The sequence below is a fragment of the Epargyreus clarus genome, unplaced genomic scaffold, assembly GCF_041222505.1.
Source record: "Epargyreus clarus isolate Ecla_fem2 unplaced genomic scaffold, WU_Ecla_fem_2.2 ptg000003l, whole genome shotgun sequence".
Taxonomy (NCBI): domain Eukaryota; kingdom Metazoa; phylum Arthropoda; class Insecta; order Lepidoptera; family Hesperiidae; genus Epargyreus; species Epargyreus clarus.
Window position 1 is genome coordinate 17,648,148 of NW_027332211.1, and position 15,577 is coordinate 17,663,724.

At 35.3% G+C, this 15,577-nt stretch overlaps 1 protein-coding gene across 1 annotated transcript in view; it reads right to left on the reverse strand.

Annotated features, from left to right (window-relative positions):
• Positions 1 to 15,577, reverse strand: part of LOC140756094 (solute carrier organic anion transporter family member 4A1) — a 66,497-nt gene that overhangs the window by 49,905 nt on the left and 1,015 nt on the right. Inside the window, exon 2 of the mRNA XM_073091506.1 lies at positions 6,767 to 6,881. Within this exon, the coding sequence (XP_072947607.1) occupies positions 6,767 to 6,877 (111 nt within the window). The 5' untranslated portion in view covers positions 6,878 to 6,881. The remainder of the gene's footprint in view (positions 1 to 6,766; positions 6,882 to 15,577) is intronic.

Sequence of the window (15,577 nt, forward strand, 5' to 3'; positions counted from 1 at the left end):
TGGCCAAGTGTGAGCCGAACTCGTTCACGGAGGGTTCCGTACAACTTAATTTTCGTTTTTAGTCTATATGTATGTAAACGCTATTTTGATATAACGATTCTTTGGATAAACCGAAAAAAAATAAAAATATCAGTTTCTTGTACCGTAACCCTCATTTATTTACAAATAATTAATTTATCTTCAAAATTTGGTCAAACTACGAACTTTAGCCAAAGTGCATAGATTAAAAATTAACTTTTGCGGTAGAAGAACCTCGTCGCAAGACATGAACGTTTTTTTGTTTCTGACGGGGATTTTTTTAAACAGTATTTGATAACATTTTGAAGAGATCTCCGGCATGTTCACATTCTCACGACGTTTACCTTCGTCTAAAGCGAGTGAATAGATTTCAATGTATTGACGCGCGTGACTTCAAATAAATCTAACGCGCGTGCTTCGAATACGAATCCAGGCCTTAATGGAAGCCCGAAATTCTTACCATTGGGGTATTAGTGTATTCGTTTACAGATAAAAAGTATGGTTACATACACTTTATTTTAAATTATTTAGGATTTTGTCCTTAAGATTAAGGAGATAGAAAAAGATTTGACTGGGGTGCTCCTGCCGCACTACTGACCTTTTTAGTATAACTTATAACAAAAGATTTTGTCCTTAAGATTAAGGAGATAGAAAAATATTTGACTGGGGTGCTCCTGCCGCACTACTGACCTTTTTAGTATAACTTATAACAAAAGATTTTGTCCTTAAGATTAAGGAGATAGAAAAATATTTGACTGGGGTGCTCCTGCCGCACTACTGACCTTTTTAGTATAACTTATAACAAAAGATTTTGTCCTTAAGATTAAGGAGATAGAAAAATATTTGACTGGGGTGCTCCTGCCGCACTACTGCCCTTTTTAGTATAACCTATAACAAAAGTACGGGTTTGGAGACTTTGAAGGCTAATATGGAGACTTTCGAAACTGACGCGGTCCAAATTTAGTCCTCGATTATAGGATAACGTTTGATTTAAGGTAAAAGTAAGATCGCATTTGAAGTAAAAAAAATGTTTAATAATCCATTAGTTCACCTTCAAGTTGATTCTTGTTCCTGCTACTTATAAAGGTATAGTTCGCGTAAAACTGCTAGTCCGCTCTGAATATAGAAATGACTAGAGTACACCTGCTCCAAACAACTTCAGAACGGACTAGCAGTTTGGCGGTAACTATACCGTAGGTACCTACAGGTAAGTAGTGATAGCCTAGTGGTTAAATCTCGACGTCTTAATCAGGGGTCCGCGAAACCAGAAACACGCCTGTCATTTTTCAAAGTTGCATATTTAAAATTTTAAGTATCATAGGTCACTACATAATTTTGTAGAACGTGTATAATCAGATAGTAGCCAACACGGCCATCATTAATGCAATAATAACACTACAGTTATGGTTGTATGCAGATAACATGAAATATCGTACATGGTACGTTGATAACGTATTAATTTCTCGACCACATTGAAAACAATTACATATTATAATACGCTTTTTTACCTAAAAATCGTGATAAAACCATGGGCACACACGTTTGAGGCGTTCTAACTTAGTCCTCAGTATGTTGGGGAGATCAGAGATTTCTATGGACGGTAATTGGTGCGCCTATCATAATGTGGACTGCTTGCTTGTATTGCTTGCTACAACTAGTGTTTTTTTTCTGTAAGTCTAGTGACAAGCGTCTCTGAAATGATTTTTTTTTGATTTGTAATTGGAGTTTACTCCTTAAGAAACGATTTGAGTTATAAGGCCCGGTACGGAAATTTTATGAGGAGTAAAATCAAGTGTAACACGAAAAGTTGAGGCGTAACGTAGAAAGAGACAAACATATATATCCACACTGTTCGAATTCGGAGAGGTGAGGGGGCTGAGGGGTTGTTACTAACCACACTTGAATAAAAAACACACTTATATGTTCCACTGAATATATATTAATAAATTTACAAGGGGCCTCTTATAGTATCTACGAAAGGTTCTCAACAGCGTGATTCAACAGCTGATTTAGCAGCGCCATCTAGTTTAATATTACGGAACTATCATATACAAATTATTTTGACTAGATTTTGAGTGATATGAATTCTACCAACCCGCAACTCTCCTGTATATTGGATTATTTCCCTACTTTTTACATTCTAGCAGGAGGTCCTTGCCTTACTCTTAGACAGTAATTTATCCGTAATAATAATACAAAAGGAGAATGACCCGTAATCAGATGGCCATTATACTAAGTAAATATCGTAAACGGTTTATTAACACTGAGAAAATATCTCCTAGTTTAAGATAACATACAGAGAAAAACAAACAGGTGTAATTTAGAACCGTATTTTAATTATTTTTGAAGTGATCTTCTTTAGCGGCGTCGTACACTTTATGTGATGAGTAAAAACTATTAAACTCGCGTCAGGACATGTGACCTGATCGAAAAAGATGGGGGGAGAGTGTTATATACAAGTTTTCACTTCTGCCGGCATCCCCGGAATGAAAGCCGTTGATTTTTTTAATGAACGATAAAAGGTGTGTTAAACTTTAATTAATAACAAATAATTAATGTAAGAATAATTCTATCTAATTGAATACTGACACACTATTTTCTTTTCCATAAGTACCTGTATAAACAAATATTTTTTTAGAATAGAAATTATTTTAAGGTAATGGGCATGGGGAAATTACCCCCCATTAGTGTCAAAATACAATGTCAACGAACTTCAGGTCAAAGGCAACCTGAAATATGTATGAATAATATATTTCAATCCACTTACACGCATTTCCTTATACGAGGTGGTATTAGTGGTATTTTTATAAAATGTAGAGTACCCTTTGTGTTACGACCCCGGCGGCACCTCTGTCACAACAATTTCTGACTTATAATAGCAGCGATAAGCAATTCTGTGTTGCGTTTTGAAAGGTAGAGACACTGTGCACTAATGACCACTTACCCTCAAGTGTACGTTGATGCTACTTTAATTATATAAAAAATAAATGACCACTTTAAAAAATCTGTTGTAACTTAATAACAAGTTCAAACTTAGGGCCAACACTACCAGGTGTAGATTCGACGCAGAAATAGAGTTAAGAGGATTTTTGTGAAATTAGTTTAGCCAAAACGCTATTTTAGGTTACATATTTATTTCTTAATTATATAAACGAACCAATTTTTTTTGTGTCGAAATATTATAAATACATATGTAAGTAGTACTGGCATTTTGGAAAACAAGTTTACCGATAAGAAAAAGTATAAATACCATGTTTAAAATCCGCTTCCAAATCCAAAGACCTTCTTAATTCAAAACATGTCAGGAGCACAGAACATAGAAGGAATAAACTGCGATAGAAAGTTCGTCGTGTTATCGGGAAAAGTTTACGAGAAGGAGCGGCGGTGAATTGGGTGTGCCGGGCAACCCCACGCGGGAAACTGAGGGCTTGAACATCCCGCAACAGTATATAAACAAACCAGAGCACAGTACACACACGAATCACAGATGTTCCTGTTGGATTCCAAATTCGAATTTGATAAATGTTTTATTTTTCTTAATACGGTTAACCAACCTTTTTTAATAAACAAACAAACCCTCAAGTTATTGTCAGTCTAATTCAAAATTAATAATATTACCATGCCAAATGCGTTCGTGAAACTGTTGCAGCTTGGATTAACTTTACCCCCCTTGACATCTAAAAAGTAAAATTGCAGCCTCTAACTTTTGCGCGCTAAGCATCAACAATTGTAACATTTTAATAGACTAGCTATTTTTAGCAAATCCTTCTTTACAAAAAAAAACGTTCACTAAAGTACCGTAGCGTATTAAATATTAACTTCATTATCATTCCGTACTAAACCGAAAGTTTTTACTATCAAAACTTTGAAATGAATAGTCTGTTTTTAATCTGTATTCTGTCCACCACTGCGCACGTGCGGGAACTTGACGTGACTTTAATTTGCTTTTCGAACGAAATTAAAGCGCGCCATATTTATGACTTAAAGGGAAATAGAGGCGGGCCAAGGTAATGGAAGCAGCCAGCATATTGCAGAACTGTATTTACTATTTTCTGAGCTAACTCTTATTAAGAAGTCTACTTGAGGATTTATAATATTTTGAAGTTGGTAAAATCCTTTGTGGTTTGATTTCAAAGACACCTTTTCTGCCTGATAATAGCAGTGTTCAAAGCTGTGTTCCGGTTTGAAGGGTGATGCAAGGAAGACAGAATCATCCGAGGCATTCCAACTTAGTCCTCAAGGGTAGCAACGCATCTGTGGCTGCGCCCAGATGGGACTATTCTTTTTACTGGGGTTGATAACAAATGCCCATGGGTGGTAGACGACAGTTTGCTTTGACTATCAGGTGGACTGCCCTCTCGTTTGATTCTACTACTACTTCAATAGTATAAATATATACGTATAAAATAATTATCTGGTCTATCAAGCTCTCTTCTCTTGTTGATGGCTCCATCAGAGAAGTTACTTTCAGCATCCGATCGGCGATATCTAGATCAACGATAAAACCCTTCAGCGCCGGTTGGGACCACTTTTGGAAGCTTGATGCAGCATTCATGCAATCGCTAAAATACAAATCGCCGATGCTAAAGCTATTTTCCTAGCGTCGTAAGTCCTAAATAAATTGTGATGTTCTTATTTTGAAATTAGCTTTTCATTTTAAGCCTCTGTCATATTCATAAATATCATTAATGCAGACAACAACAATTAGCTACTCACGTATACCAAACGTTTATATTTTATGTATTCGGTAATTTTAGTTAATATATAATAATTAAAAAAATAAAGCATTTATAATAATAAGTATTTTGTTATTAAAAAAACACAGTCTTTGGCCATTTGAATGAAGGCCAAAAATTAAATGATAAAGATAATTTATTCTAATAATATTTAGTTTAGTATAATTATATAATTAAAGTAAAATAATATATTAGGTATCGTATATAATAAATTAATTCTTAATAATATTTTGTTTACACAGACTTTTTGTTTTGTGTGTTTGTTTATGTACCTTTGTATTAACATTCACGGTTTTTTAAACTCACTGAAATAAATTACTTTTGACTTTTCCGATCAGGGGGGCTAGCCAAGTTGACATTCTACAGTCGCTTGCGCTGTAGAAACGCTATAGAAACGCTAAAATGTATGAAATTATCAATGATCACGTGATCAAAATAGCGAAGTAGAAAAGTCGTAGCCAAGTTACACGATAGAATAAAACGCTAGCGATTCTACAATGCCCATGTCATTGCTTTTTTCCATACAAATGACAACCTTTGACAACCTTTTGATTTTTGTGTCAAATTTGTTATCGAAGCGTATTCTAAGATAAATGTCATAGTGAGCGATCGCGCCGACCCTGTAGAAAACGTAAACGCTAATATAATAGCGGATTCTGTATCAGCTGTTTATCACTTCACTACGCGCTATCATTGCATTATAGACTTTAATAACTTTCGATAATTTGAAAATGGATACTTTAAACGTGTTGAAATTTGAATGTGGCTCTCTATAACTAGGGTACCCTAAAATATTATAAAAATGAATTACACAGTCGTTTTTCTATTTTAAATTAATAGGAGCATATAATATAATAGATAAATTCGATAGAACTTAGAGTTATTCCAGTGTTTAAATAAAAATATTGTCTCAGTTTAACCGTTTTATTGCATCATTATTAATGCTTCTCATATTAGCTTTACTTGTAACTAAACCATTTATTTACACCTTAAAAAAAATATAATATTAATATCTGTATCCTTTTTTTCATTATTATCTCCTGTTTCCCAGCAATCTCCCTGTCTAGGCATAAAGCTGGTGGTTAGGTTTCATTTGTTAGCATGGCATGTATGGTATACACCCAGTGGCATTTTCGTTTATAATAATTGCCTTCTTGGAATCCGCTCCTACGATGGAAGAAGATCCTGAGTAGCTCTCCTTTTGATGAGCTTTAAAGTGCGGGTGGAATTCATAAGTTCACTAGCAAGTTCATTGGAGTGTCTTTATATGTACGAGTATATGATTTTAGTTTATTTGTCACTTTCTCTCTCACTTGTTGTCTCTGTGGCATCAGCTATCATGCGACGCATTTTCGATTGGAAGCGCTGTATGATGTCCAAGTTTGAGTTGGATGCGGTTTCCCAAAGTTCGGATCCATATGACCATATCGGTTTTAGTATGGATTTGTAGTGGACAAGTTTGTTGCTGAGAGACTTTCGTGCCATGAGCCAGTAAATCTTAACAAGTTGGACGTCCAGATATTTTCTTTTGGTTATACGTATCCTAAGTTGAAGTAGGTAATTTTATACAAAATACATGCAATAACTGTTACTGTCATTAGTAATATCGCTATGAACAATTTGTATACTCTTTGTAAACAATCACTAATCACCATAGTTACCGTCCATAGACACATTATTAAGTTTAGTTTTTGCAAATAATTTTAAATAATAAAATACATGTGCTATAAAATATGGTATATTTTTTATTTATATTATGATGATATATTGTAATATTACTATTAAATAATTAATCATTACCATGTAGCTATTATGGCTGGTGTAGAAACCAGACGATATTGTATTTGACGCCTAATTGATGTAAATGTGATAGCTAACCATAGACTTATCATATATGTAGAATGATATTAGCTAACGAATAGAATAGAAAACGAATAGAATGCAAAGTTTGTAACATGGCTAGCCCCCCAGCCCTCTACATTCCTTATGTGGTAGAGATTAAAAAAAATTACCGGTAGTCGGCGGCCATCTTCCCGCCGAGAACTCCTAAGATCGATTGTCTGGAAGCCATCATCCAGACCTTCGAAGGCTTTGTTCACGCACCCGCCCGCATCCTCCGACATTTTACTGTAACAAAACAATTTTATGTTTATATAAGCTTATAACTCAATTATTAGATTTAGGGGCTCTGAAAAAGGTTTTGTGCCGATTTACTGCAACTCGTCAAGAGATGGCACCACAAGATTCTGAATCACGCTAGCGATGTTTTCTCAACATCGTTAGTATAAAAAGCTCCCAATTAAAACTATCAGAACACGGCTCCCTAGTCATGATTACTTAGCCAGGCGTGATATCCCCCTTTTGCCAAAATGATGACCCAACATGATCTCTTATCTTAGTAATTTCTGTTCTAATTATTTTATAAATGAACCCAGAATTTGATGTTAATTGTTAATTACATAAACTAATTAAATATTAACAAACCTTGTAACATATTTCTTAAGCTCGTATCTAATAAAGATATGTCAGTTACGGTAATAAATTAATGTTTGAACATCTTAACCATTAGTGCAATTAAATCTTAGAGATCATTTTATTGGTATAATAACCATAGTATGGTTAAGTCGGTCGTAATTATATACAATTATAATCCCGTGATATGAATTTCATATTACGAAAAATAAGTCTCATTTTGTGACAGTTTCTCTAACAGTTTTTTTAAAGGTAGTAAAAATAGTGGTAATACTGCGGCGGCACAATCGTTACATTTATTTCTACCTCATATAACTGTTATTAGATGCTGCTACTGTTCGATTCTATGATAATGCAGTTTCACTTTATCGAGACCTTAAATTCCGTATGCAAATATTATAGATACAAATGTTCCATTTTAACATGTAGGAAGGTAACACACAGGCGACAATGATACGAGTATCATTCCCGACTGTCGTCTGCGTTCGTCCGAGTGGGATTTCGCCCATAGCTTAGCTGTTTTAGTCTGCACTTTCAGCAACGTATCTGTAATCGTCTCAATTCGAAAGTAGGGGTAATCTGGGTTAGCCCGAATGGGTGGCAACTCCAGGTCGCCTATGAGTCTTATTTGGTAATAATGGTCGTGGTAATCGCACGATATGGCCTACTCTGACTAAAGAAAAAAGGATTGCAAATTAGTTTGCTATACCTCTGCCGTACAAAAATGGCACACAATACAACACAACTACAATATAACAATACAAAGTCATGGGAACTGGCTGCGCGTGCGCATACCCCGCCTTTCTATTTAATGAGTGACGTCACGGCGCGTTGTGTCAATAAGTAAACCTTTCAAAATCGATGCAATTGTAACATCATTACCGGGTCATTGACCGGATTCGTTGCATATGTACCTTACATTTTTTATTTAATTTTATCGACAAAACATTACTGTCCCACTGCTGCACGAAAAAACTGTCTCACTAAATATACGTAGACTACCATACACCTTAGAAATCATCAATTTAGGTATGTAATACTTTCCATCAACTTGTCTGCCAGACCGGGGATAGAATCTGGAACTGTCTGCATATCGACCGATATGATGGATGTTCCGCTACGCGAGTAGTCTCAGTAAAATGGTTGTAAGTGGTCCCTGAATTTTTTTTTTTTTTTTTTTTATATTTAACCTAACGATAAGGCAGACGGGCTACCTGATGGAAAGCAGTCACCGTCGCCTATGGACATTTGCAACACCAGAGGAGTCGCCAATGCATCGCCGGCTTTGAAGGAGAGCTCTTTTTACACCCCTTTTGAAGAGCCCCATGTCATAGTCCTGAGGGAATACCTCAGGAGGAAGTTCATTCCACATTTTGCACGTACGCGGTAAAAATGACCGTGCAAACCGAACCGTGGAGGACCGCCACGGGTCAAGCTGATGTGGATGGAACCTCATCCTTCCAATCCGTATTTTATGAAAATTTGAATTTATTTTTGTTCTGGGTGTTTGTGGACTCATCTTTGTATATAACATTCACGAAAAATCTAAGCTAAGCTCAGAGCTAAGAGTGTAGAGAGCGTCAAATAAATTTATCTATATATATAAAAGCGAAAAGATACTCACGTTCAAAACGTATTAATCAAGGTTTTGACTAAACTACTGAAGCTACAATCATGAAATTTGAAATATAGCTTCATTTTATAATGTAGATGCGCACTAAGAACGGATTTTTTGATATTCCACCGTTAAGGGGGTTAAATGGGGGTTGAAAGTTAGTATGAAAGTCCGTCAGTTTTAAAGCAAACTGGATGAAAATTGGTATTTAGGTTTCTAATTTAAAGTAATAAAAATCTAATCTGAGGGGTTTTCCAAAATCAACCCTAAAGGTGGTTAAATAGGTGTTGACAGCTTATTTTAAATTTTGCCATTTTGGAAGCCAGCACTATGAAAGTTAGCCATTGCTTTACTGGTTAGATGTTATAGAACTTTAGTTCTACCGTTTTTGGAAAATCAACCCCTATGAGGGTTAAATAAGAGTTGTAAGTTTGTATGGAATTGCCCCAGTTTTGATGTAAAGTCTATGAAAATCGGTATTTGGGTTTTCGATTCAAAATAATAAAATACCTATTTCACAATTTTTGGAAAATCAACCCTTAAGTTGGTAAAATAAGGGTTGACAGCTTATTTTAAAATTTGCCAATTTGAAAGCCAGCACTATGAAAGTTAGCTATTGCTCTACTGGTTAGATATAGTGGAACTTTAATTTTACTGTTTATGGAAAATCAACCCTTATGTGGGTTAAATAATGGTTGTAAGTTTGTATGAAAATCCCTCAGTTTTGATCTTATCTCTATGAAAACCTGTATTTAGCTTTTTGGTAGAAAATAATTAAACACCTATTTCACCATTTTTGGAAAATCAACCCTTAAGTTGGTAATATAGAGGTTGACAGCGTATTTTAAAATTTGCCAATTTGAAAGCCAGCACTATGAAAGTTAGCCATTGCCTTACTGGTTAGATATAGTAGAACTTTAATTCTACCGTTTTTGGAAAATCAACCCTTATTTGGGTTATAAGGGTTGTAAGTTTGTATTAAACTTTACGAAAATCCGTATTTGGGTTTTTGATAGAAAATAATTAAACACCTATTTCATTGTTTTTTGAAAATCATCCCTTAAGGTCGTTAAATGGGGGTTGGCATTTTATTTCAAACTCCGCTAATTCGGAAGCAAAAACTAAAAAAACTTGGATTTGGCTTTCCTGTTGGAAATAATAGAACTTTTTTAACACGATTTATGGAAAATCTACCCTTAAGAGGGTAAAATAGGGGTGGAAAGTTTGTTGGAAAGTCCGCAGATTTTGAAACAAAGTCTATGAAAATTGATATTCAGCTTTCTGAATGAAAATAATAGAACACCTATTTTACCGTTTCTGGAAAATCAACCCTTATGTTCGATTAATAGGGGATAGAATTTTATTTGATAATTCGTTAATTTGGAAACAAGGATTGTAAAATAAGCATTTAGCTTTCTGGTTCGAAATAATAGAGCTTCTTTAACACCGTTTATGGAAAATCTACCCTTAAGAAGGTAAAATAGGGGTGGCAACTTCGTTTAGAAGTCCGCAATATTTTACGCAATGTCTATGAAAATTGTTATTTGGCTTTGTGATTGAAAATAAAACGACACCTATTTCACAGTTTTTGGAAAATCTACCCTTAAGGTAGTTTAATAGGGGATGGAATTTTATTTTAAAATCCGTTTATTTGGAAACAAGGACTGTAAATATAGGATATAGCTTTCTGGTACGAAATAATAGACGTCCTTTAACAACGGAAAATGGACCCTTAGGAGGACAGAATAGGGGCAGAAACTTTGTTTAGAAGTTCGCAGATTTTAGAGCAAAGGCTATGTAATTTAGTATCCTGATTTCTGATTGAAACTAATAGAACATCTATTTCACCGTTTTTGTAAAATTAACCCTTAAGGACGTTTAATAGGGGATGGAACTTTATTTTAAAAACCGTTAATTTAGAAGTAAGGACTGTAAAACATGGCAATTGGCTTCGTGGTTGGGAATGATAGAACTTTTTTTAACACCATTTATGGAAAAACTACCTCTAAGTAGGTAATATAGAGGTTGAAAGTTTGTTTAGATGTAAGCCGATTATGAAGCAAAGTCTATGAAAATTGGTATCTTGCTTTCTGGTTGTAAATAATATATCAATTATTTTTCCATTTTTTTTAAATCAACTCTTAAGGTCGTTAAATAAGGGTTGGAACTTTATTTTATAATCCGTTAATTTGAAAGCAACCACTATGAAAAATTATCATTAGACTCAATGAAGCATCTGAGTCACTGTTTTTTTTTTAGATCAACCCTTAAGACGGCTATAAAAGGGTGTATGCATTATGCCTTTCTGTTTACACATCTGTTTCATCATTTTTAGCATCTCAACAATCAACACCATTAGGGTACTATAAGTAAAGAAAGTTTCTTTAAAAACCGTTATTGAAGTTACTTCCTTTGGCATGTCTGGAAATAGAATAGAGTGCAGAGAGGTTTAGCGTAGGGCGAACACGGGCCACGGGCCACGGGTCCACGGGCCGTCGTAACACATATTTTTAACACGGGAATGTATTGCGCGTGCTGAAGTGCAGAACAGCTGTAATTTAGGGTTCGGTACCAAAAGGATAACAACGGAACCCTATTACTAAGACTTCGCTGTCTGTCTGTGTGTCACAGAGCTCTATCTCTGGAACCGTAATAGGTAGACATTTGAAATTATTACAGAGGATGCTTAACGGTAGCCGCTATAACAACAAATACTTAAAATAAAAAAAGTTGAAAACAAAAAGGAGTCCCCATACAACAAACTGCTATTCGATATTTATCCAACTAAATTTTGAACCGTTAGAGATAGACAGTTTAAATTTTCACAATGTTTTTACTTTAATGGCTGCTGCAATATTAAACACTAGAAATAAAAAAAATGAATATTTTGGTTGTACGGAACCCTCCAGGTGCGGGTTTGACTTGCATTTGGCCAATTATTAGTAACGCGCAGACCCGCGGGCCACAAGGGAAAGTCGCGGGCCACACACCACCCGTGAGTGTCGGGTTGCCGACCGCTGGTGTTGAATATTAGCTTTCAGAAATTTGCTGATAAAGTATTTATTGATGCATATGTACATAGGAATGTTTTTGAAATTCTACTAAGGAGGTAAAAGAAGTGTTATATGTATGTATACGGGAATCTTTTTTCAGAAATTTTAGATAACGTATATTCAGACAAATACACGACAACGTGGACGGGTGCAAATTTCATATATGATAATGCGTAATTTAATTCAAATTGGCCTACATTTTGGTATACTGATTAGGTACATCGGAACTACTTTGGACACACTGCGTGCTAACATTTTGTCCTGCCGTGGGGTATGGTTGTGGTTATACGTGGATTAGTGATGGTGATGTGGTAGACACATAGACCTTGGATTAAAATTTTGGGCTAGAACAGGGCTACAGTACTACAGGCAGGGGACCTGTCGTACGAGACTAAAGGGGGACTTCTGGAGTTGCGGGCGGCAAGAAAGGGAGCTCTAACCGCCCAGCCAGAGACCCTGGATAGAACCACTGTATGAAAGGTCCCATTAAACATGGACGGTTCCTATGGAATAGTGCAAATAGTAATTATTGTATCCTACATGAAACTTATGTTTTAAAGAAAGTTTCATTACAGTCCACTAATTAGAGTTTTAGTGTATGTTTCTGAAGAAAGCTTGACCAATTTAGGTACACAGTGACGAAAAAGAAGCTTTCATTAATGAAATATTAATGAACCCTTTAACAATTTTAACGATAAAGTATAGCGTTAAAATTGTTAAAGTACAAATTTACGATTACAGTTATTTGTATGTCATATCATATATTTTAACGCGGGCGAAGCCGCGGGTTCTGCTAGTTAATTATTATAACACGTCGATTGAGATTCATCTCCAATAGCTATTTTCAATGTAACCTAAAACTCATTCAGTCAGTATCATATGACGACCAAGACACTGTTCCATACTGTGTACATACTTGCTAGTATGTTAGTATGTCACTTGCTACAGCCGTGGCGTGACAAATTTCAGCAGTTACTGCAATGACGGTAACGAGGCTTGACGGGCTAACAAGCCAGTAATGACAAAACTGTTTCTACGACATGCGTGTACTCAATTTCCAAGCAGCAATGTACCATTTCATCTATTGAAGGCACCGCAGACCATGGCAAAGGAGATTCTTTATTTTGCAAGCTAGAAAGCTTTGTTCTACTTTAAAGAGTTTGGTGATAGTTTGAAGCATTTCCGAAGTGGTCGTCAGATAACACTCCTAACAGCAGTGTTAAGCGCTGCTGTGTTATGGTTTAAAGGGAAGACCTAAGTTTTCGAGAGGCTACAGCTTAGTCCTCAGGGGTGGCGGTGCATCTGTGGCCGGCTTCCGGTTGGAATCTATCAGGGGTCGACTACAGATGTCCATGGGCAGCAGAAGTCACTTATCATCAGGTGGACTGTATGCTTGTCTGCCACTTATCTACATACATATTATTATACATAAAAATAATGATAGCAATGCAGCTGCGACGAACCTCAAGTTTTACCCTAAAATAGATAATACCCTGATGTCTATGTGCAACTTATATTGTAAAAACATTAATTTTAACATAATAGCAACCGAATATAAATATTTTTATCGCTAACCCATTAAACTTATCGTTTTATCATATCAGGGTTTGCAAAACGTTTCATCCTAATGTGTGAAAAACGGTTAATTATAATATTCTCATTGTCATGGTAACATTTTTATACCATAAAGATCAAACGAGTAGAGGTGCGAAAAATATTTCACTAAAGTGAAAAGAGAGAAATATATCTTTTTAACTCAGTGATATATATCACTCTTTTAGCTCAGTAACTCACTTTAGCTCAGTAGCTCTGTAACGATATAAGCGACATTTTATATCAGTATATCAGAGAATCAGATCAAAATGTTTTGACAACATTTTTGATTCCGATTAATTATACAAAACCGGCAAGAAATTATATATGAATTTCACAGCCAACACTATTTGTATATGCCTGTTTTCATATTCTCAGCAAAGAAATAAGATTTTAATTTAGTGTTTAATACGTAATTTGACTCAAATCAGACTCAGTCAGTCGCTCATTTGACTCATAACTCAATCGCGAGCGAGTATAAAACTGTTGAGTTGAAATAGATCTTATATCCGGAATCGTATGGACTTATGAACTCAACCATGTGACGCGGATATAAAGATATAATTCAAAATCGTCGGAGTTGATGAGTGATTAGCTCTTTGGTGAAGATATATATCTTTTATATCACTCGTCGCGAGCTACTCAATTCTACAAACGAGCAAACAGTGCATGTTACAGTAATACTGTACAGTAAGGAGAAACAAGGCGTAGTTGATACGCCTTGTTTCTCCTTTACCACCTCTCAAACCATAACACAGTAGCGCTTGACTCTGCTAATATTAGACAGAAATAATTTTGGTGTACCGCTGTCAAGCACAAAATTCCTAGTTTCAATCGAGATTTAAAAAGTTTCCTATTATAATTATGGATGATTGTTGCGAATGTGATTTAAGTCGTATGAACGACCTAAGTAATTTGGCAGGTAATTTGTTACACAGGTACGGTTTTAAGCCCGTTTGAAAATCTCTACTATTACTACGGCTTTAAGCCGGTTTAAAAAAAATTAGAACAATAAAATTGTTTCATGGAATAGCTGCCTTAAATTTCGGACGGATCCGAAACTTCGTGAACGGATGTACAGCAACCTCCTGACCCGAAACGGCTACCTTGGTGGGAGACGGAAGGGCGGCAGAGTAGAACGAATGTTTTGTCCGACAATTGTACCAACGCAATTTGTTACGTAGATAAAGGTATTTTAAGAGCCGATTCAAGATCTAGTCGAGTCTGTTTTTAAGCCATTAAGATGTTTGCAGAAGGAGACTGACGTCTATCTGCACGTGAAATTGACTCCAATTTAGTTATACCACTGAAAGCCTAGTGGTTGAAACTAGGCATCTCTATCGAGGGCTCCGAGGTGCAAATTCAAGGAACACTAATAGAATATGTGTTGCTATTCGAAACCGTAAAAACGGAAATGTTTATTGTAAAGTATTATAAAGCAATTCATTTTACTTACGTAATACAAAATATTTGAACTGAAATATTGCTACATAGATGGTTTTTGTAATACTTTCATTTTCAATCGTTACCGCCAGACTACTAAAAAGCAAAGACGTCTGACTGATTTTTTGGGGCTCTCGAATACTCCAATATCTAATTTTGTTCAAAATATACACTGAGATTTATTCATAGTCAACTGATATGAAATTCAACAGAAACTCAGGCACGCAGAGATTATTGTAACGGTGAAGGAAAATATCTAAAACTATATATTTGACTTTTCCATAACCCTCAAAGGTACTTCAAATCTAAACACTTGTTTGACCATCAAGGTGAATTATGGTTCAAATAAATCAGATTCTAAAAAAAGCTTGCCCGAAACAGTGGGAGAGTAATGCTTTTGAGTGAGTGAATGCTATTGAGTAATGCTATTGAGTGTTTTGATTACAGTAAGCTGCATTTTATCGCAGTCATTTAACATTTTATCCTATTTAAAATAATATGTATATACGTAGTAATATAATTCTAAGCTAACAAAAATCATACAATCCACGCAAATATTTAAATTTACACGATTTATTTTGCGTTAGACATCCCGAGAAAACAATGTTAAGTAAATTATGCAAATTAAATATTATTTTCATTGGAAC